Source organism: Heloderma suspectum, chromosome 5 (genome assembly GCF_057233095.1).
Source record: "Heloderma suspectum isolate Gila_16-S chromosome 5, 16-S_ref, whole genome shotgun sequence".
Lineage (NCBI taxonomy): Eukaryota > Metazoa > Chordata > Lepidosauria > Squamata > Helodermatidae > Heloderma > Heloderma suspectum.
In genome coordinates, this window is record NC_139462.1 from 137,325,686 (window position 1) to 137,348,367 (window position 22,682).

Sequence of the window (22,682 nt, forward strand, 5' to 3'; positions counted from 1 at the left end):
CACCACCTCCCTAGGGAATTGGTTCCATTGTTGTATTGCTCTAACAGTCAGGAAGTTTTTCCTGATGTTCAGCCGGAATCTGGCTTCCTGTAACTTGAGCCCATTATTCCGTGTCCTGCACTCTGGGATGATCAAGAAGAGATCCGGGCCTTTCTCTCTTTTTCCTCTCTGTTGCTGTGCCTAACAAGTCTCTTTGTCCTTTGAGAAAGCACTCTTCATTCAGGACATAAGGAGTGGCTATTGTCTCTGATGAAGAGCTGCTATGCTCAGTACAGGTATTGGAATCCTTTTGTGTGTGTGTTTTAAAAATACTTCCTTTAGCGCTTGGTGGAGTTTGCCTCTTTTCTTTTTCCAGTCAGGATTAGTGCTATCATCCCCTGCTCTCTGCTATCATCATGTCCTTCCACCAGCATACATCACACATTGTTTCCAGGCCTTTGTGTATTCAGCAAACTTGAACAAGCACAGAATTCAGTATTCTGAGAATCTCAATCCTTATGACTATGATTGATCTAAGTGACTAGTCATTGATGGGCAACTTGTTGCCCTCCAGTTGTCACTGGAATGCAGCTCCCATCATTATTCCCATCATTGGCTAGGGCTGATGTGAGTTGCAGTCAAACATCTGGAGAGCCACAAGTTGCTCACCCCTGAACTAAGTGATTAGAGGGTACAGCTTTAGCATTTAATTTAAGGCCTTTCACTTTCCCATGACAAGCGAAAACATGAGTATATGCACATTTTCTCAATTTCTATAAAGGTTAGACAAGTTGCCAATTACTTAAATCTTTGTAGAATATTTTTCAAAGCATATAGTACACACAGACCTGATTATAGCTTTTCACAGTAGTAGTTGCAGTAGTAGTAATAATGGAGATATAATGAAAATATTGGCACTGGAGGCTAGTTAACAGAGAAGTAGCCTATGCTTACCCACCCCATATTCTCAGATCATGTTGTTGTATACGTAACAAGAAGGTGACTTAGGTAGGATAAAGTGGCAATGACAAATTGCAAAGCCACCACTGAGACTTTGTTGGGGGAAAAGAAAAGGAAGCATTACAAGCAATACTGGGCTAGGGCAACTGGATGACCTACAAGAGAAGTACATACTGCAAAATGAAATGGGTTTCAAGTAGAATTATCTCCCTAAAGGATAGTGAAGTGTGATACATGTCTGGAGTAGGAACAGATGCCCAAGCAGTATTAAGTTACAAAGTGACCACACACACTCTTCTCTTTTCAGTATTACAGTGAATATAGCCTGCACAGAGGAGGAGTTTCCTGGTTAGTTGGAGCTAATGAATGCAACAGTGAAACTCACTGCAGTGAGTCTAATGGTTTGTGTTGGGAAGTGCAGAAATTCACTTCACTAGAAGGGAAATAAGCAAATCTGAAGGAAAAAATCGTATACTTCCTGCCAGAGAGAACATCCTAAACATAACTGCAATGTCTTCTAGAAAAGCAGCACAAGAAATGAAAATGGGGAGAAGACCTAACCTGACTGGACTCTTATTCAGGAATAATAGCTGCATGAGCTATTAATATATTGGGAAGAGCTGGGTGTACATGAGCATACACTTTAATTCAAGCATTTAATAGTGTTCTTTCAAAATGGCTGAGTTCACGCAGTTTGACCTTCATTTAAGAGCCAGTGTATAAGACAATTTTCAATGAATCCTAATGTTTCTTTTGCTCCAATCACACTATAATAGAAGAACATTAGAATACTATAGATTGACTCTCAGCTTCAGTTTACACTGTTTTTTTACACTTTTGCTTATGGATAGATACTACTCTGTACACATCAAGTGCTTCTAATCAGTTACCATGGGGGTTTATATGTTTCAAAAGTCAGTGTTTTCTCTCCAGTAAATGGTTGTAACTGTAAAACACCCAGCAGTATCTTATGGGATTTATAACTTCACAAAGAATGTCATATGTAAACACTACACACAAGGTTGCTCTGGAGATCTGTCGTATGCATAAAATACCTAAGACTTCAATGAACTACTACCATCTTCTGTATCAAGCCGATCTCCGCCAACATATCCAAGACTGCATTATTTAAAAGGCACCTATTTTTCCATTCACATCTACAAGATAAATACCAAATTCAATCTCCTCCCACATGCACTTTTTCCTCTTTTCTGGCTGCCAAGAATGCAATTCAGCCTGATTAAAATCTATGGCACTTTTATCTTTGTCTTTAATAGGAGGCAGGCAGTGTTCAGTCGTTCAGTCATGTCCGACTCTTCGTGACCCCATGGACCATAGCACGCCAGGTCTTCCTATCCTGCTACTATTATTTAAATGATTATGCATAGCATGCACTCTAAAACACCATAAAGAACAGTTATTCCCTATTAATATAGTGAAGAAAATAAATAAATAAATAAATAAATCTTTTAATTATTATTTCCTGTTTGTCACTTGGAGAACATTTCTCTTGTAGAGCGACTCATAAACATAAATAAATAAATAAATAAAATAATTTATCTAGCTCAACATGATCAGATTATATGAGAGTTTAGATGTTAGACAACAGTATTTTAGACAGAGGGTCAATCCATTGTATTTTTGGGTTTGGTTTCCTATGACTAAAGTAATTCTGAATCAGTCCAATACAATTTGGTAAGTTATGAGACCCAGTTCAGTTCTTCTTATAAGAAAACTTTATTTTTTTTACATTACAATGTTCATTTGCATATATGAGGTGATTCTAAACCAATCCCAATGCTAGGTGGTTAACCAGATTAGACAAGAAAACTGAAAAAATGCACCAGGCTCTGGAGCAGGGAAAGGGAAATTGGGAAGAAACACTGGGGAAACTCTGATGATCTTGGATAATTACTTGATATTTAGAGATGAAGCATGGGGGGGGGGGAATATAAAAGTTGAAATAGAAACTGTTGCTTACTCAGACACTATTCTCTCAATTGTGTCAGAGTCCCCCTCAATGGTCTTCTAGAACTATCTGCTCCACAGCTTGGTCACTGGGAGGTTGCTGCACGCTGCACTGTTCACGACCTACACCACAGACGCAGCCTGATTGTAAAACATGGGTGCTGAATCCTAGCCCAAGGGCCTAATTCCATTTCAGAGAAGCTCTCAGGGGCTGTATTCCAGTGGAGGGCAGGGGAGGGGCCAAAGGTCTTACTGCCAGTAACCAAGCCTTAGGGGAGCCATTTCAAACTTTTAGATTGGGGGAAAAACTGCACAAAAGCTGGGAAGCTAACAAACCATCAGTGGTTGAGGGAAAGGGGCATGGCTCTCTGGGGAACACCAGAGGGTCAGACTGAGGGCCACGGAGGGCCAGATTTGGCCCCCAGACCTGAGGTTCTTTACCCCTGCTATAAAGAGACTGCTGTATAACCAAAACTAAGCGTACAGTGAGTGGTCCTTTGTCAAAGGTTTTGTTTCTTTTAATTAGTTATTGTAAATGTTTGTGGAAATTTGGAAGTAAGGGGCAGTACATAAATCTTGTCAATAAAAGGTTAGAAAGCAAAGGTTTGACCAACAAATTTTACAGCTACAGTGACTGGGTAAGTACTACAGCATGTGAAAGGCACTCTCAAGTGTGCAAAAAAGCTATCCTCTCCCACCCCTTGAAAAGGGCAGAATGGGATGCAGAGAGTAGTCTAAAGAGAAACATCTCTTTGGCACCGGGGAAGTGCCAGATGACTGGAGGAGGGCTAACGTTGTCCCTATCTTCAAAAAGGGTAAAAAGGAGGAACCTGGGAACTACAGACCAGTCAGTCTGACATCAATCCCTGGGAAAATTCTGGAGCAGATCATAAAGCAATCCATCTGGAAGCACCTTGACAACAATGCCGTGATTACTCGAAGCCAACATGGATTTGTCAAAAACAAGTCCTGCCAGACAAATCTGATCTCATTTTTTGATCAAGTCACCTCCCTTGTAGACCGTGGGAATGCTGTAGACATCATATACCTCGACTTCAGCAAAGCTTTCGACAAAGTGCCCCATGATATCCTGATGAGCAAACTTGCTCGAAGTGGGCTAGATGAAACAACGATCATGTGGATCCACAGTTGGCTACAGAATCGGACTCAAAGAGTGCTTATCAATGGGACCTTCTCAAGCTGGGGAGAGGTAACGAGCGGGGTACCGCAGGGCTCAGTCCTGGGCCCAGTGCTCTTCAACATTTTTATTAATGACTTGGAGGAGGAGGTGCAGGGAATGCTGATCAAATTTGCAGATGACACAAAATTGGGAGGGATAGCTAATACTTTGGAAGACAGAAACAAAATTCAAAGTGATCTTGATAGACTGGAGTGCTGGGCAGAAAACAACAGAATGGCATTTAATAGGGACAAATGCCAAGTTCTGCACCTAGGAAAAAGAAACCAAATGCACAGTTACAAGATGGGGGATACGTGGCTCAACCACACTACGAGCGAGAAGGATCTTGGAATTGTCGTCGATCACAAGCTGAATATGAGCCAACAATGTGATGTGGCTGCAAAAAAGGCAAATGCTATTTTGGGCTGCATTAATAGAAGCATCGCTTCCAAATCCCGGGAAGTACTAGTTCCCCTCTACTCAGCACTGGTTAGGCCTCATCTGGAGTACTGTGTCCAGTTCTGGGCACCACACTTTAAGAAGGATGCAGACAAGCTGGAGAGGGTTCAAAGGAGGGCAACAAAGATGATCAGGGGACTGGAAACAAAGCCCTATGAAGAGAGACTGAAAGAACTGGGCATGTTTAGCCTTGAGAAGACTGAGGGGAGATATGATAGCACTCTTCAAGTACTTGAAAGGTTGTCACAGAGAAGAAGGCCAGGATCTCTTCTTGATCATCCCAGAGTGCAGGACACGGAATAATGGGCTCAAGTTACAGGAAGCCAGATTCCGGCTGAACATCAGGAAAAACTTCCTGAGTGTCAGAGCAATACGGCAATGGAACCAATTACCTGGGGAGGTGGTGGGCTCTCCCACACTGGAGGCCTTTAAGACGAGGCTGGACAGCCATTTGTCAGGGATGCTCTGACTTGGATTCCTGCATTGAGCAGGGGGTTGGACTCGATGGCCTTGTAGGCCCCTTCCAACCCTACTATTCTATGATTCTATGATCTGATGCTGTGGCATTATGAAAGCTAAGCAGGAAAGTTCTTGATCACTCCTTTGGATGGAAGACCACTGGGGGAAAATGTTAGAAGTTTTCTTTTGGAGGTGGAGGAGAATGTTAAACATTTTGTGTATTCAGGTTCAGTTTGTCTTCCTGATTACAGACAAATAGAACCGGAGCGTTCCTGTCATTCATGGAAGCAACTCCAATCCAGCAGAGGCTCCCACTAGCAAAAGGACTGAGGCAATTTTTGCTGATTACCCCTTCTCCTTGAAGCTTTCTGTGTCACCTCCAACATTGCTTCAGAGAGTCCCCCAGCTCTCCAGAGAAAATTTTCTGGGGGTACAGAATTGGTGAAAATTGCCTCTTTCCCTTCCACCAGCAGGAGCATCCTATGATCAGTTCCCTTCACAGGAACTTAGGATCCAACCCATTAACTATAATATGACTATAATGACTCTGAAAATGAATGTTTATAAACTAGAACCTCATCAGTGCAAATTACCATCAGGATTTTAACATGTAAATACATTCACTACAGCGCATGGAGCATATTTATAAACAAATATAGGTACAATCAGTTTGGACTGGAGTGGTTTAAAAAGTAACTTTAAATACCTTACTGTCTAGTTTTAGAATGACTCTTCCAAGCCCCTTGATTGGCCGTGGTGCAAGAGCTTCCTGACGCTCTCTCACAAAGTCTTCTAGGACATACCACCAGCTGCTGCAGTGACTCACCAAGAACTTCACTACTCCAAAGTGGACCACAAGTTTTTTGACAACCCACACTGCAATCATGAAAAACAGGAATTTAAGAAAGGAATTCACATAGCAACATTGTGGTAATCTAAAATAGCTACATTTCTGTTTTTTCCCTACATTTATTTTTTCATTGTAGGTTGAAAAAATGGTTCAGACCACCTGAAACAGAGACTTTCCATAATACATGTTTCTGGTACATAATATCTCATACCTTCAGACTGGTAAGTTTATAATACATATTCAGTAGTTACAAAGGGTAGAGGCAGATAGGTGTGTGTGTTGACCATGATGCAGTCAACATTAAGATATTTGAAGCCCCATTGATTTCAGTGGGAGTTAAGTTCATGCTTAAATCTCTCCTGCTTGGATCAATAGCACTTCAAAATGCTTACTTTTGGATGGATCATGCCTACCCAATGTGCATACGTAATATATCGATATTTTTTTTTCTAACTAGTATGAAGGATCTGTCACTGCAATTCAGCACTACAATCTCACTGCGACAAATACTGTTTGCTATTTCATGTTGCCTACAAGATTTTAATCCAAATATATTTACTGGAAAATTCTGCTTTCTGAGAGGCACAGAAAACAAATGTAACAACACAGATGTTTAAATACATTTAGACCCGGTTCACACATTGATTAGCAAATCGTGGGTTGTTTATTTAATATCCTGCTTTTCTACCAAAAAATGGCACTCAAGGCAGCTTACAAAAAGCCCACATGCTTCCACTGCGATAAACGACCAAGGGATGCCCCATCCCTGGGTTGTTTAGATGACGTTGTTTACATGATAGCAAACAACCCAGAGTCTGAACCCATTGTTCAACTAAATGGACTAATTTCCTGTGCATATGCAGCCAAACGTTGTATTACAGATTTGCTGATGGCTAGAAGCACTATTGGTAGTAGTGCAAAATTAATTTATGGCATATCAAAAAGTATTCATATATGTAAACCTGTACAAAGGGCAAAAGATATATTTTAGGAAGGATAACATTTCAGAGAAGGCATACTGTACTGCACTCATTTTAACCAAATGCCATACATAACACAGGACCAAACTAGAACATGTCCCCCCCTCCCCACCCAATTTAACTAGGTATCATGGGGAGGCCTCATCAGGGTCCATTCAGGCAGAAAGGTTTAATACCACACCATGGCCCTGACCAAAATTACTCCCCCACAAAAAAGTCCCATTCACCCTGGGAGGGAAGTTTTCATTGGTACCAATTTACACTTCCCTCCTTATAGTCCAGTCAATCTACTGAAAACTGGGGTCTAACATCAAACTAATTGCAAAAGAAATCAAACTGCCTTGTTTAATTCAAACAATACTGAATGTTAACAATACAGAAATTTGACTTCCGGTTTGGGACCGATGTAGCCCTGGCAGCTTCAATGGACTCTCCATGGGACCTTTCTCAAACAGCTTTTTAAAAGGTTGAAAAACCTTTTCATCTCCCCCCTGGAAATGAAAGGGGGGGCAAGGCAAATAGCTCTGGATTTTTGCCTGGAGTAAGGTAACCCCCACGCGATAGTGGAGGAGCTGGATGCCAGGGTTTCCCCCAGGGCTGTACCAACGCGAAAAGCTGTAATGAGACTCCTATTTTATAGCAGAAAACAGGGCTGGCGTTTTCCATAACAATATATCCTGCAAGAAAAATCAGCAACCTATGAGAGACGATTTAAGAACTTTGAACAATATTTGAGATCATCTAAGGACCTGTAAGATTTATTGGAGAAAACCATGGCTGAACTGAAGAGGCAAAAAGGGCTTGCTTCAACACCTCCCAGAACTCCTGTGTCAAAGGTGCCGAAAACAGAAGATTTAGCAGAATTATTTACAATGATGAAAATTCTATCTTCGCAATTTTCGGGACTAGTTCAAAGGCTGGACTTAATTCAAAATTCCATCACTGATATGCAGAGAGCCATGGATTTAATTAATGCGTCACAGAAAAAAATGGAGTCCAAAATTAATGAGCTTGAAGATCGAGTGGCAAGAAATGAAACTACGACACAAGTTATTTGTAAAAATATATCTGACAGAATCTCTCAATTGGAGGCCTATACAAAGGGAGCCAACGTATGTATAGTGGGAATTAAAAGCTTGCCTAATGATGTGAAATTCTCTACTTTTGTGGATAAACTTTTGCATGAGATACTTTCTATATCCTCTGATTATTCTCTTGATATCGAGCAGGCATTTCATGTGCCAAATCCTAAAGGGAATGATTATACAATTGTAGTTCAATTTGCAAAAGTCTCCACAAAGTGTTATATCCTGAATTTGGCAAAACAAGCTGGAAGCCTTTTCTGGAAACAGGATAAAATTATGCTGTTCGCAGATTACATCAAAGAAGTGGCAAATAAAAGAAGGCAATTTATCAAAGCAACGAATCTGGCAAAACAAATTAACTTACAATGTTACTTAAAATATCCTGCTACACTTTGTATTGTAGCAAGACCAGACCAGATGAAGAAGTTTACGAATTATGAAAAGGCAGAGGCTTGGCTGAATGTTAAAATGCGTGAGAAGTCTGTCACAATTCCATGAAATGGAATTTCTAAACAAGTACTGTTAACTGCTTGTGTGTAGTTTTCATGATCTAGGCTAACTCAGAAGAAATGACTTTATATATATATTTGTTTACCTTTATGTATTCTTTTTTATGATTTTTTTCTCTCTCTCTTTATGTATCTTCTATTTTATATTTTAAAATAGACAAAATATCTAGTATAAAAATATTGACTGTTGAAGATTTATCTTAAGTTTTATTATTATACAATACTATACTCTTTTTGATTACTATTATTATTATTATTATTATTACTACTAATATTCAGGCTTTTGGGAATGAAGTGTAGAACTGTTGCGTTGATATAAAAGATTGTTTTACTAAATTGTAAGATTGTATAATAGATATAGTTTTTTAAAATAGAATACCATTGGAGGTTGGGAGATGTTGGAGTTAATTTTTCTTTTTTCCTTTCTTTCTTCTCTTTCTGTTATTATAGTGTCCTAACTAAAATACTGTATGCATGAGAATTGAAGTACTGAGTAGGTTGTTGGTAATTTGGTAGTGTTTATAAAGATAAAATAAATAAAAATATATTTTAAAAGATACAGAAATGTATAATTAGGGGATATTTCCAAAATTGGAGAAAGCCACCACTCTAATGTGATCTAGCACTGAACTTTGGCAAATGCATACAAAACTATTATGTGCATCAATAAAATAGATCTGTTGCTTTCTACCTAAACACATGTAATTATGTAAAAAGAACCAAGATCTTGCAGCACCTTAAAGACCAACAAATTTATAACATTGTTAATTAAAATTATTATTAAAAAGGAAATAAGTATATGGCTAATTGGGACAGCTGGGTTGGCCAGGGAGGAGTTAAATGCCGCCTTAGGAGAGAGTGGTATTGGGTCACCTGAAAGAGGCAGCAGTATGACCATTCCTTAAGAAGTATTCCCTGGATCCAGAAAATCTGAACAATTTTGGGCCACTTGTGCAGATCCCTTTCCTGGCCAAGATCACTGAGTGGGTGGTTGCTGACTAGAACCAGGCACTCTTGGATGAGACTGATTTTCTTGATCCATTTCACTTGGGGATCAGGCCTGGTTTTGATATGGAGGCTGCCTTGCTTGCCCAGTATGATGACCTGTGTCAGGAGAGAGACAGAGGGAATGTGACCCTCTTGATACTCCTTGATGTCTTGGCAGTGTTCAATAACATCAATCATAGTATCCTTCTGGAGCAGCTGTCAGAGCTGGGGGCACTGCTTTGCAGTGGTTCTGCTCCTACCTGCATGGTCATTTCCAGAGGCAGGATCTCGGGGGGTACTTCTTGGCTCCATGTGTGGGATTCCCCAGGGGTCAATTCTATCCCCCATGTTGTTTAACATCTACATGAAACTGCTGTGTGTGGTCATCCAAACTTTTGGGGTGTATTGTCATCAGTATGCTGATGACACAAACTCTACTTCTCCTTTTCATCTCAGGTAGGTGAGGCAATGGATGTGCTGGAGTCAGGTCTTGGTAATGGACTGGATGAGAGCCAATAAACTGAGGCTCAACCAAGACAAGACTGAGGCTCTGCTGGTGGGTGGTTTCTCTATGGGGGAAATGCAACCAGCTCTGGATGGCGCTCACTCCCCCTGAAGGAGCAGGTGCACAGCTTGGAGGTACTCCTGGATCCACCATTGTCATTGGAGGCTCAGGTGGCCTCTGTGGTGCATGGTGTCTTCTACCAGCTTTGGTTGGTAGCCCAGTTGCAGCCCTATCTGGATAGGGATAGCTTAACATCAGTGCTCTATGCTTTGGTAACTTCTAGGTTAGACTACTGCAATGTGTTATACGTTGGGCTGCCTTTGAAGATGGTTCGGAAACTGCAGCTAATGCAGAATTTGGCAGCCAGAAAGTTTTAAAATTGAAGCAAGTTGGTTCCCCACCAAGCAAAATTATTTTTTTATTTTCCCAAACTTTTTGGATGCAATTCTGATCTTTCTGATTGTTTTATGCTTTTATGATTTTGTAGCTTTTAGTTTGTTCTGTTATTTGTACTTACATTAATGGTATTATTATTTTCATTATTAGTATCCCCTTCGAATATGATCGAAGTATTTATTGTAAGTATAAATATACTTACAATAAATAAAATCTTGAAGCAACATACTATAATTTTAAACTGACTAGGTACAAGAATTCCACAGTCAAAAAGGTCAGTTTTAATGTCTGCATAGAATGTCAAAAACAGAAGTCTTACTTGTCAACCATTCCTGTAACTGTTTATGCTACTGTGCATAAACAAAAGTGTCTTTCCATTACTGAGACATTTGACTTGCTCCCTATTGGCTCCCTCAAGTGGCAAATTTATGTGTTGCTTTAAAAAGAAACAACTAAGGGTGCAATCCTATGCATGTTTAGACAGAAAGTCCTACAACTCCCAGCCTTCCCCAGGCAGCATGCATAGGATTGCACTCTTAATTAAATAACAAATGTATATGAATACAGAAGCTAGTTTATAGGCTTCTATATCTCTAACTGCAGGAGCCAGGGAACAGCCTTGTGCCTCTTTTCCCCACTGCCTCACCCATACTCTGAATGAAGCTTGCTGGAGAAAGAGTGGAGAAATGGTTTTAGGCCATGCGGCAACCTGGCAATGCACTTCCTTCCTCCCTTTCCTAATCTGTGCTCCATTCCAGGGAACTGATAGGTTGATATTGTCACCAGCCAACCTCCCCCTCTAATCTGAGTATGCAGCTAAGTGGGAAGCTGTTTCCCAGCAAGCTGTGCAGTCATGTAGAAAGGTAGTCTCCCTCCCCCAATTGCACTTGGCCTGGAGTAGCAGTCCTAATCAAGAATAGCACAGAGAGAGATGCAGAGAGAGAGAGAGAGAGAGAGAGAGAGAGAGAGAGAGCGAGCATGTATTCTCTCTCTCTCTCTCTCTCTCACACACACACACACACACACACACACACAGAGCCATATTTTATCAGACTATGTAGCAACCTGAAAGAGCACTGTCTCCCTCCCTCTATAGCTTGTTCATCTCAGAGTGGCACACCAAGCACACCCAGAAAGAGGAACAGCAACATTTGTTGGGCGAGCAACAAAATGATGAGGCTAAACCCCACCAACCCCCTAGGAAATTTTCTAAGCATTTAGTTAGTAGCTAAAAATATGGTTCTACAATTGGCCATTTATATCCCCAGGCTTTGAAAAAAACTGGAATTAATGTTTAGTTTCAAATATAGTTGAGCACCTGTCAAAAATGTCTATCTGGCACACAACAGGATTAATGATAGAGTACTCCAGTCCGCTGCTAACAAAACATCAAGCATATTAACGTGTCCATTTTTAAAAAATAAAGTAATGTTATCAAGCCTCTGTTCATCCACACTGTGGCTATCACCAGTTTAAAACATACATACAATGGGTTGGTTCCAGACTTAGTCATACTTAAAGTAGACCCACTGAAATCAATGGGACTTACTAACAAGTCTCACTTATTTCAGTGGGTCTACTCTAAGACCTGGTTCAAACATAATGACAACCCATCTGTTTTTAAACTGATGGGTTGTTGTTACGTGTGAACAGCTCCTAAGTAAGACTAAGTCCAACCTAATGTCCATAAAGTGCTCTTACAGATAACAAATGGAGAAGTATACATGCATGGTGAAAAATAAGATGTGAAGTCTAATGACGCCAGGCAGATGGAACTCTAGGTGAGGAACATGAAAAGAGAAAAAGCTACTAAACTGATTCACACATAACGCTAGCCCATGGTTTATTTAACCCATGGGTTTCTTCAATACTAATTTGAGTTTGAAGCCTCACAAAAAAATCTCTACACCTTTGTAACAGACACCATAACTACATAAATCAATTTGTCAAATATGAAGCAAGTTATAATATATTTCTAAACAGTTTGATGGTATAAATGGTCACAGCAAGCAGTAAAGAGACAAAGAGGATACAATAAGGGCTGCTGAAAAGTTCAACATATACAGCATCAGGTTAGAAATCAAAACTGTCCATTAATTCAAATCCACTAGAGGGTTACATTTCTAATTTTCTGACAGCTGTTTGGGGATTCTACACAAGGACTCAATTCAGACATCACATTAGTAGACCTCCAAACCGTGGCTTAGGGGATGGGGAGTGTGCCATGGCTCCCTCCTTCTCCTGGTTTGCCTAACCATCACTTGTCACTGATGCCCAAATTGGACAAACTGTGATTTCTTCCAAACCATAGTTTGCAAACCTACTTCAAACCATGGTTCGGAGGCAAACTATGCTTAGCACTTACCAGTTTGCCCAGTTCAGTAGTCTCAGAAAACTAATTAGGCAAATTAGGAGGTAAAGAATTAGTATGCAGGGAAGGAGGGAACATGCAAATCCACAGAACATTCCTGATCATACATTCCTGACTCTTTAAACCAGAGCTTTCCAAACTGTGTGTCGCAACACATTAGTGTGTCGCCGGCAGTGTGTAGGTGTGTCGTGCGAAAATTGTGCGGAAGGGCACCGCGGAGTTCCCTTACTTACGTTTGCTTCGCTTGGTCCCTCCCCTGGAACTTCCTAAAGGAGCTAATGTTAAAGCAGCTTAGCTGCTAAGGCTGAGGTGCTTTAACATTAGCTGCTTTAGGATCACGTGGCGTCTTGATGCAGGACGCACGTGACTGGCGGTGTTGGAGCGGTACGGCGAGGAGTGTGGTAACGCTGGCTGCACGAGGAGTGTGGAGAATTCGAAGTTAGCAGAGCAATTAGTCGAGCAATTTGCAATCAGCTCGGGCGAGAGGCTTCCACATGTCCTCGGTGCGGCTGCAGGGCAGCGGGGGAGAACAACGGCCCGCTGGACACCCCCAGAGCAGGGAGGGCTGCACCGGGCAGGCAAGGAGCTTCGAGCCTGCGCTCCCCAGAAAGGTAGAGGTGCGGGGCGAAGAGAGGGGAAGGGAGGCACTGCCCTGGGAACAGAGCTCGGCCGACACCGGCGCAGAGACGTGGCAGCAGCCACCAGCCCTGCGTGGTTTCAGGCGTGCCCTTCACGGACTTCTGCACCGCGCTGCCGCGTGGCCAGCCCAAAGTAACACACAGGTGGAAATGCCACCTGGGACTGCACCGAGCGGGCCGTCCGCCATCTTGGCCAGTTGGAACGGAGCTCAGTTGATTTCTGCCATTTATTTTTATTTTTACTCTGCTGTAATTGTGGATTAACCACCCACTGGCAGTGTACCACCAGAGAGTGCTGGAACTGGACTCTGGACATAGGCATTGCAAATATTTACAGCAGTATAGCCTTGTAGTGAGACATATATATTTACACCATTTTTGTTGGACTTTTGCTTCTCTACTTCATGTGTTTTTGCAGCTGAGCTCCTACCTGGACCTATGTGTCCTAATATGTATTGTAAATACTTTAGTTAATTTTGTTTATTTTTCACATTTTCTCCTGGTCCTGATTCCTATCTTTATCTCACTTTATCGCTGTGGGAGTAGAGCGCAGGTGCTGTTATTTTCATAAGAAAAAACAGAGAAAGATAAGTGCTAAAAACAGTCCTGTTATTTTCATATTTAGTTAATGCTAAAACCTAGAAATAAATTTGCATAGATTTATTCATTAAATTGCAGTTGAATTACCTGTAAAATGGATACATTTCTAATTAAGAAAAGGAAAGCTGGTGAAGATGACGTTTGCAATGAACAAAATGTAGCGGCTATAGAGGAAGCTACGCAAGAATCAACTGTTGAACGGTCTGTATTAGTACGTAAGAAGTGTAAAGGAACAATTTCCAAGCCTCATTTAAGTGTAAGTAGCATTAAAATTAAATATACCTCACTCATCAGGAAAAAAAGCTAGCATAGCCATATTCTTTAGGGCTAAAATTATTTATAGCAACAGAAAGCTATGTCATATTATAAGATTTTAATTGACTGTGGTGTTCTAAAGAATAAATGACATAGGATGATTTATGAGCACCAATAAAGTCTACCAGGGCAAGGCAAGACCAAATAATTTATTTGCCAACTTCTGAAGTATTCTTATACTGTAAAACCAGCTCCCTAAGTCAGTGGTGGATAGAAAGCAAAACAAACTGTTGCAAATAAATGAAAAATTATGGGCGACCCTGTAATAACATATCCTAACTGATCTATGGACCCCAAATTAGCTCTACAGAGCTACAATCGCTTGCTTTTATATTTGAAATAATAGTCCAACCTCTTTGATGACTACTTCAGAAAAACCATCATGGCATCCATTATCACATGCAGGGGAACCAACTGCCAGGAGAAATTCTTTGCTGCTGGACGTTAGCCCAGATCCTTTCATGCTGCAGTCTGCACTTTGTTGAAGGCATCCAGACTTTTCTCTCACAGCAGCCAGCACAGACAACAGATTTTGGACTGGGGGGGCAGGGGTAGAATTCAACCCTTTCCCTCCCCACATCTCCAGCAGCTGTAGTGCCATAGTGCCAACAACAACGTAATTAAGTATACTAGATTATATCCAACATTATGCCAGGGGAAAAAATACAAGAGTTGGTATCATTCCACTAGTGGTTGCACAATCACTAGCAGAGCAACTAGCATAAGCAACCTGAAGTTTTGGATCGGATTGTATTCTCTTAAACATTTGTATTGTATTTTATATTTTTAACTGTTACTATGGGACCGCGATTAAGACACTGAATTGCAGACTGGAAGGTCGGCAGGTCAGCAGTTCGAGACCCGAGTGCTGCGTGACGGAGTGAGCTCCTGTCTTCAGTCCCAGCTTCTGCCAACCTAGCAGTTCGAAAGCAAGAAATTGCAAGTAGATAAATAGGTACCGCCTCGGCGGGAAAGGTAACAGCGTTCCGTGCACCTCTGTGTTCAGTCATGCCGGCCACATGACCACGGAAGCGTCTTTGGACAGCGCTGGCTCTTCGGCTTAGAAACAGGGATGAGCACCGCACCCTAGAGTCGGACACGACTGGTTGGGGACACCTTTACCTTTATGGCATCTTAGTCTTTTAACTATTTGTAATCCACCCAGAGAACATTGGTTATTGGGCAGATTAGAAATGTAATAAATAAATAAACAGTTGTGGAACAGTGTACAGAATGCCTTGCACAAGCAGAATCCAAGTGCTGGATTTGACACTTGCACAAGGATGAAAATGGGGTTTCCATAAGTGGAAGAAGCTTTGCACTAGCAGAATGACACCAATGGATACAACCCATTACTGCTACATACACTGGAAGGAAACTACTGTTGTACCATAGAATTGCGTGCACAGACAGCCATACTCTGCTCTACCACTGTCTTTCTTGGATCCCTGACTCTGAAACTGTAAACTAACTCGATCCTCCCATAAGAGCTTTCTCTCTAAGAAAACATTCCAGCCTTTACATTCTGATTCTCCACAGATTCAAGTAGGACACTTTCTATCCAAGCTACATCAACACAGTTCTTTACAGACTGGACTAACCATTGATATGGGGGCACATAATCCCTACAATTAGGGTTCAAAAAAGTAAATGTGTAAAATTAGCTTGAAACTGAATATTTCTATATAAAAACCTCTCCAAATTAACACAGGACCACTGCAGTTTTTCAAAGAGCTGTTCAAAAAATAGAAAATTACCCAGGTGATCAGGAACAAAGAAAAGCAATAACAAAAACAAATCCTTCAATGACAGAAAGTTTATGACAAGTAGTTTTGTTTGTATTCAAGAGTCAAAACAATACTTAAGTGCAGACATATCTACATACCAAGGTATCATAATGCATTAGTATGCAGACGTTTCCCCACAAAATGAGGCTGGGTTCAGATAAACATATCTTGGCTTAATAACACGCCTTTTGCCCATGCACACAACCCTTTTACCCCAGCATTCATGGCATGCCTGAATGAAATTTCCAATAGTTTCCATTGGCAGAAATTTCCATTGGCAGAAGTTTCCAATGGTTGCTAACTTTGGAACAAGCCAGGATCTTAAACCACATTTTAAAGTTGGTATAAATCTTAACTTGTGCCAAAGCTGGTAACCATAGCTTCCTGGTTTTGATTAAATGGGAAACTGTGGTTAATTGCACTTCATTCAGGCTTGTCCAGAAGATCAGCAAGAAGGAACTGTGTGAGCAAGCAAAAGGACATTTCATATCACAGCTTTTTACGATGAGATATAATCATCTGAACCCAGCGATATATGTGTATGTGTGGGCTGCTAACTCTGTAATGCTATGGAAACACCTGACTCTGTAATACTGCTAAAGTTAAGCAAATGAAGGCCCATCAGTGTCTGAAAGAGAAACCAGTCAGAGCAAAATGGAAGCTGTTCTTGAACATTCCAAAGAACATTAGGATATAAGAATTAAGAGCACACACAACAGGAAAGTGCCAACTTGTCTGTTCCTACCTTACCTAGATTTGAACTGATGGTGTTCTGCCCCCAATAAGGTTGTTGCAAACTGCTTTCTAGCTATGCATGCCATAAACAACTGGGAGCATAAACCAATACAGTCTGAAGCCTTACTGGAACCAGGTGCCCCAGAGGAAGGTGACAAGGGGCTGTCCAAGATTGGGTTCCACTGAACAAAGGGTGGTAAAGGATCTGAGTCAAGATCAGGCTCCATTTAACAAAAAAAGGGGGGAGTGAGAATGGGAAACAAGAAACTAGGATTTGCAGGGCAGGGTATGGTATGTGTTAAGAGGGTAGCAAGGTAGCAAATGGAATGTAAAAGCCCAGGATCTAAGCAATGTCAATGTCATAGTGAATTGGGGAGGCAACAGGTTAACTATAGAAAATTATACACAATTTGAAACTTGGTAACTGACCTTTGTTTTGCCCAGACCCTCAACCTGTCCTCCTAAAGGACAAAAGGACATCTTGCTACCCTTTGTTAAGGGGCAAAAGTACACTTGGATTCAATTGGTTGCCTAAAACAGGTCATCCATAGCACCAGTTTTACAGACAAGGGTCTATAAATGTACAAGCGTTGTATTAAGGCTCTTCAGTTGGAGATTGCTAGCTATGCTCCCTGGATTCCATGCTGACCCAACTGTTCCCTCTTACTATGGATCCTGTGAAGCACATAATACATATGATCTCTTCCTATTTAGCTAGGTAGGGCATTAGGAGATAGACTCAGCAGGCTCATGCAACGTGCCTCTGCCTGATTTCTTTCCATTTCCCCTCTGTATCACAACCGACACTGTTCTTGAGGGTCCCCCAATGCATAGTAATAGCTTTTGGGGGGCTGCAGTGGAGAAGTGGGAGTGGGAAATTCCCCTAACAGTTTATGAATATCAAAAATATTAACAAAAGTGTCAAAAATGACTTGTCGTTCTTACCTCTCCACCTGATCTGCCCTTGGAGACTTAAAGACTTGACTAAGGGTGGGTTACTATAGCAGATAGGGGAGGAATAAATATTGTTAACATATGATAGCTCAAATAAAACCAGCCTTATGTAAGGTTCTTTTTGGCTTAAGGAGTTTCATCTCAATGATATTGGGCGGTATCCAATGGTGTCATTCTGCAAATCATATAGCACTAGTGGAGCTCTGCCGAATCTTTCCAGTGCACAAGTGTTTGTGCGTTACACTTGCACAACCATGCTTATGAAAACATAAACTAGTCGGATTCTCCTCTTGTGCATAGTTCAGAACAGATGGATACTGCCCATTGTTTTACCTTACAGTATAAGAACATAAATTAATAACCTGCAACGGGTACTGGCAGCAGCTGAATTATCCAGAGATTCATCCAGATCTGGACTATTACAATGGCCCAGGCAAGCAGAACAAAGTAGATGTCACTGGTTTTCTTCTTTTTAAGAAGCGCTCTGATCTCAGGTCTCTGTCTGCCACTCACAGTGGATGAAGCAAGATCATCAGTTCCTGTGGCTGCTGGAAGAAAAATAGTCATCTCTCATACATTCAACAAGAAATATGTCCTGGTAGATTAGCAAGCTTTGACATGAAATGCTATTCAGGACATCCGCAATCATAACCACTTCCAGGATAGCTGGGAGCCCTACCTGCTAGTCTCATATAAAACCCATGCAAGCCACTACACACCTCATTGCCATTCCCACTAATTCCCTACACACCCAGAACTAAACTAGTTTAAACATGCATTTCCAGTTATAAAGAAAACAAAGTCAAAATAAGTATTTTTTGCTATTGGAGAAGATTTCAGTGCTTCAAAGTTAAAGTGTACAGCTCAGCTCAAAATGAACATTTTGCTACAGGAAGTTTTTAAATTTCCAAATCTCAAACAGAAATTCTTATAGTAATTTATTCATAATCTGTTCAGACATCATGCCAAACCATGATTAAGGAAGCTTATCTATGGTGATAGTTGAACTGACAAAAGAGACAGAAAATCTGAATAAAAAAACATGGTTTGATGTGGGCTTGCAAACCATAACTTGGCGTGATGTCTGAATTTGTAAGGCATCACTGTAGCCATTGTTCCACTTCTGGAGGTCACTGTACCTAGGGACAGAAGTACTGAGTAAACAGAAAATGGAAGTAGATAAGCGGCTCTAAGGTTTCGAAGAGGCAGAGGAACTAGAGATCAAATCGCCAACATTCGCTGCATCATGGAGAAAGCAAGAGAATTCCAGAAAAACGTCTATTTCTGCTTCATTGACTACGCTAAAGCCTTTGATTGTGTGGATCACAACAAACTGTGGCAAATTCTTAAAGTGATGGGAGTACCAGACCACCTTACCTGTCTCCTGAGAAACCTGTACAAGGGTCAAGAAGCAACAGTAAGAAACAGAGATGGAACAACCGATTGGTTCAAAATTGGGAAAGGAGTACGACAAGGCTGCATATTGTCACCCTGCTTATTTAACTTATATGCAGAGTACATCATGAGAAATGCCGGGTTGGATGAATGAGAGGTCGGAATTAAGATTGCCGGGAGAATTATCAACAACCTCCGATATGCAGACGATACCACCCTAATGGCAGAAAGCGAAGAGGATCTCAAGAGCCTCTTGTTGAGGGTGAAAGTGGAGAGTGCAAAAGCTGGTTTGAAACTCAACATTAAAAAAACTAAGATCATGTCATCTGGCCCTATCACTTCCTGGCATATAGAAGGGGAAGAAATGGAAGCAGTGACAGATTTTACTTTCTTGGGCTCCAAGATCACCGCAGACGGTGACTGTAGCCATGAAATTAAAAGACGCTTGCTCCTTGGGAGGAAAGCTATGGCAAACCTAGACAGCATAGTAAGAAGCAGAGACATCACCTTGCCGACAAAGGTCTGTCTAATCAAAGCTATGGTTTTCCCAGTAGTAATGTATGGCTGTGAGAGCTGGACTATAAGGAAGGCTGAGCACCGAAGAATTGATGCTTTCGAACTGTGGTGCTGGAGAAGACTCTTACGAGTCCCCTGGACTGCAAGGAGGTCAAATCAGTCCATCCTAAAGGAAATCAACCCTGACTGCTCATTGGAAGGACAGATAATGAAGCTGAAGCTCCAATATTTTGGCCACCTAATGCGAAGAGAAAACTCCCTGGAAAAGACCCTGATGCTGGGAAAGACTGAAGGCAAAAGGAGAAGGGGACGGCAGAGGATGAGATGGCTAGATAGCATCACGGATGCAATGAATATGAACTTGAGCACGCTCCGGGAGAGAGTGCAGGACAGGAAGGCCTGGCGTGCTATGGTCCATGGGGTCACGAAGAGTCGGACACGACTGAACGACTGAACAACAACAACAAGCGGCTCTAAATCATAGTTTACCCATTCATTTGAAAGTGGAAAGTGAAAAATAGATGCGATCAAAAAACACAGAACTATACTGTGAAAAGACTGATCTAACAGTATGCAAAAACCTTACTGAGAACATTCTCTTAGAATACTGGACTTATGCAGTTTGTTCAGAATATACTTTAGCACTATAGTTTAAAGCCTTGTTTGATCAGCAAAATTTTCTTCTACAACATAAGCAAGTATGAATGATCATTCATAAATAAACACTGACGATGATGAACTGAAATTTCATATGTTGCACAATAGTCACAGAATAAAACTGAATCGAAACATGTTCAGCAGTTGTTATGAGGTTGACTTCTTAAGTCTGAGCCTGTACTCTTACATCCACTAACTTGGAAGTACACCCCATTGAATTCAATGGGGTTTACTTCTAAGTAGACATGTATGGGATTGCACTATGAATGAATTTGGGACTGCTTGATTTGTAAATCACTACTTCATATTCGGAATTATTCTAGTGATAGATTTATTTAGTTTCAACTGCATACCTTGTATATGGCTATTATATAAAGGTATGTTTGAAAGTTGAAACAATGGATAAAGCTCTAAACCAGAAGTGAGCAAACTGTGGCCCTCCAGGTGTTTAGGCCTACAACTCTCATCAGCCCTAGCCAGCATAGCCAAAGGTGAGGGATCATGGGAGTTGTAGGCCAAACATCTGGAGGGCCACAACTTGCCCACCTCTGTTCTAAACTATGGTTTGGATAAACCATGGTTTAAGGTAATGTCTGAACTGAATCTAACTTATTTTATTTATTTATTTAAAATATTTCTAGGCTGGCTTCCATTTTTACTTATTTTTCTAGTTACTATCTGACCACTTAGAATTATTTTGTAGTCTACTCAGTTCTTATTCTAAGCTGTCTCATTCTTGAATCTTAGGCTTCTCTCATCTTTGCTAAATTTCACCAGGAAGAAAAGGAATATAAATGATTTTGATCAAGGGATCAGCCTAGTCCAGCTGAAATATATAGTACACAATATTACATCCTGCAACCAAATAATAGTTTAAGCACCAATGACTGTCTTGAATCCACCAATCTGAAAGCAATCACAGAAAGATTAATTCAAAGATCAAGCTAAAGCATGCAAACCATATTGAGAAAAGTCTAGTATTCTTACAGAGTGTTCAGTCACCTGAGGGTTGTGATAGATGTTCTTCATTACTTGATTCATACCCTGTAACTGATATTGCCATGGCAATTGTAGATGCTGCAATGAAAATCATCTGACCAGGAAGTTCTCCCCCTAAAAATAAATAGATACAGAGCCAAATAAAAAGCCCAGAAGACGTTCAATCACATTTTAATAAGCTGCCCATTTCTCCAGTTAAACTATTTCAGTTCAACTGATACAGCACAGAACTGTGTGCATAAGCATAATATTTTATTATTATTATTTATTTAAAACATTTCTATCCCGCCCTATATCATTAAGATCTCAGGGCGGCATACATATAATGTCAATGTAAACAGCATAAAACAATAAATAATTTAAACACCTAAAAACATATTAAACTATTAAGCTAAAACCAGTTAAAATCTAAAACCATAAAACAGTTAAAACAATATGCTAGGGAATGCATTTAGCCCTCAAAGGCTTTCGTAAAAAGCCACGTTTTTACTTGGCACTGAAACAAGACCAATGTCTGCGCCAATCGGGCCTCCAAGGGGAGGGCATTGCACAACCGGGGTGCCACAGCAGAGAAGGCTCTCTCCCACGTCCCACCATAGTGTACGTCTTGTACTGCTGGGACGCAGAGGAGGGCCCCTCCAACAGATCTCAGTTCTCAGGCAGACATATACAGGGAAAGGCGCTCCCTCAAATATCAAGGTCGCAAGCTGCTTAGGGCTTTAAATGTCATCACCAAAACACTGAATTCTGACCGGAAGCGTATTGGCAGCCACTGCAATTCCTTTAAAACCGGTGTTATATGGTTTTTATGAGGTGTTCCGGTCAGCAGTCTAGCTGCTGCATTTTGCATTAGCTGCAACTTCTGAGCCAACTTCAAGGGCAGCCCCACGTAAAGTGCATTGCAGTAGTCTAATCAGGAAGTTACCAGCACATGTACCACTGTGGTTAGGTTATCCCTGTCCAGCAAAGGCCATAACTGGTGGATCAGCCCAAGCTGGCCCCAAGTACTCCGGAAGAGTACTCCAAGTACTCCGTAATAGCGGAGAGGTTCAAAACGTCAGGTGGAATCAGCTCCAAAGGTCTCATCCAGCTTAGCTTAGTAAAACTTGGTCCTGACGTGGTGCCTTCTTCCCTCCTAAAAGAATGACAACTGGCAGCAGCTTCATACCCACCATTTGGGGATGACTTTTATATCACATTGGTAGCTGAAAACTCTACATCTTTTCAGGTCTTGTTTGAGTATGCTACCAGTCACATTTAAACAGAACTACTATTCTTCTTCAAAGCTAACTGGAGTCTAGGAAGACATTAAGAAATAAAACTTCAAGGAAGCCAATAGAATCTTTATTAGCAAAACAGTGAATTAAAACTTCTAAAAATAAACCTAAGTATAGACAG

At 41.0% G+C, this 22,682-nt stretch overlaps 1 protein-coding gene across 3 annotated transcripts in view; it reads right to left on the bottom strand.

Annotated features, from left to right (window-relative positions):
- The window catches only part of TMEM245 (transmembrane protein 245), a 74,148-nt gene that overhangs the window by 42,551 nt on the left and 8,915 nt on the right, over positions 1-22,682 (bottom strand). For 2 of the 3 annotated variants that reach the window (XM_084857546.1, XM_084857549.1), the window contains exons 4-6: positions 21,288-21,398; positions 18,080-18,265; positions 5,712-5,881 (exon numbers count right to left, since the gene is read on the bottom strand). In XM_084857546.1, coding sequence (XP_084713672.1) covers positions 5,712-5,881; positions 18,080-18,265; positions 21,288-21,398 — 467 coding nt within the window. The remainder of the gene's footprint in view (positions 1-5,711; positions 5,882-18,079; positions 18,266-21,287; positions 21,399-22,682) is intronic. The other variant, XM_084857548.1, reaches the window with a different exon arrangement.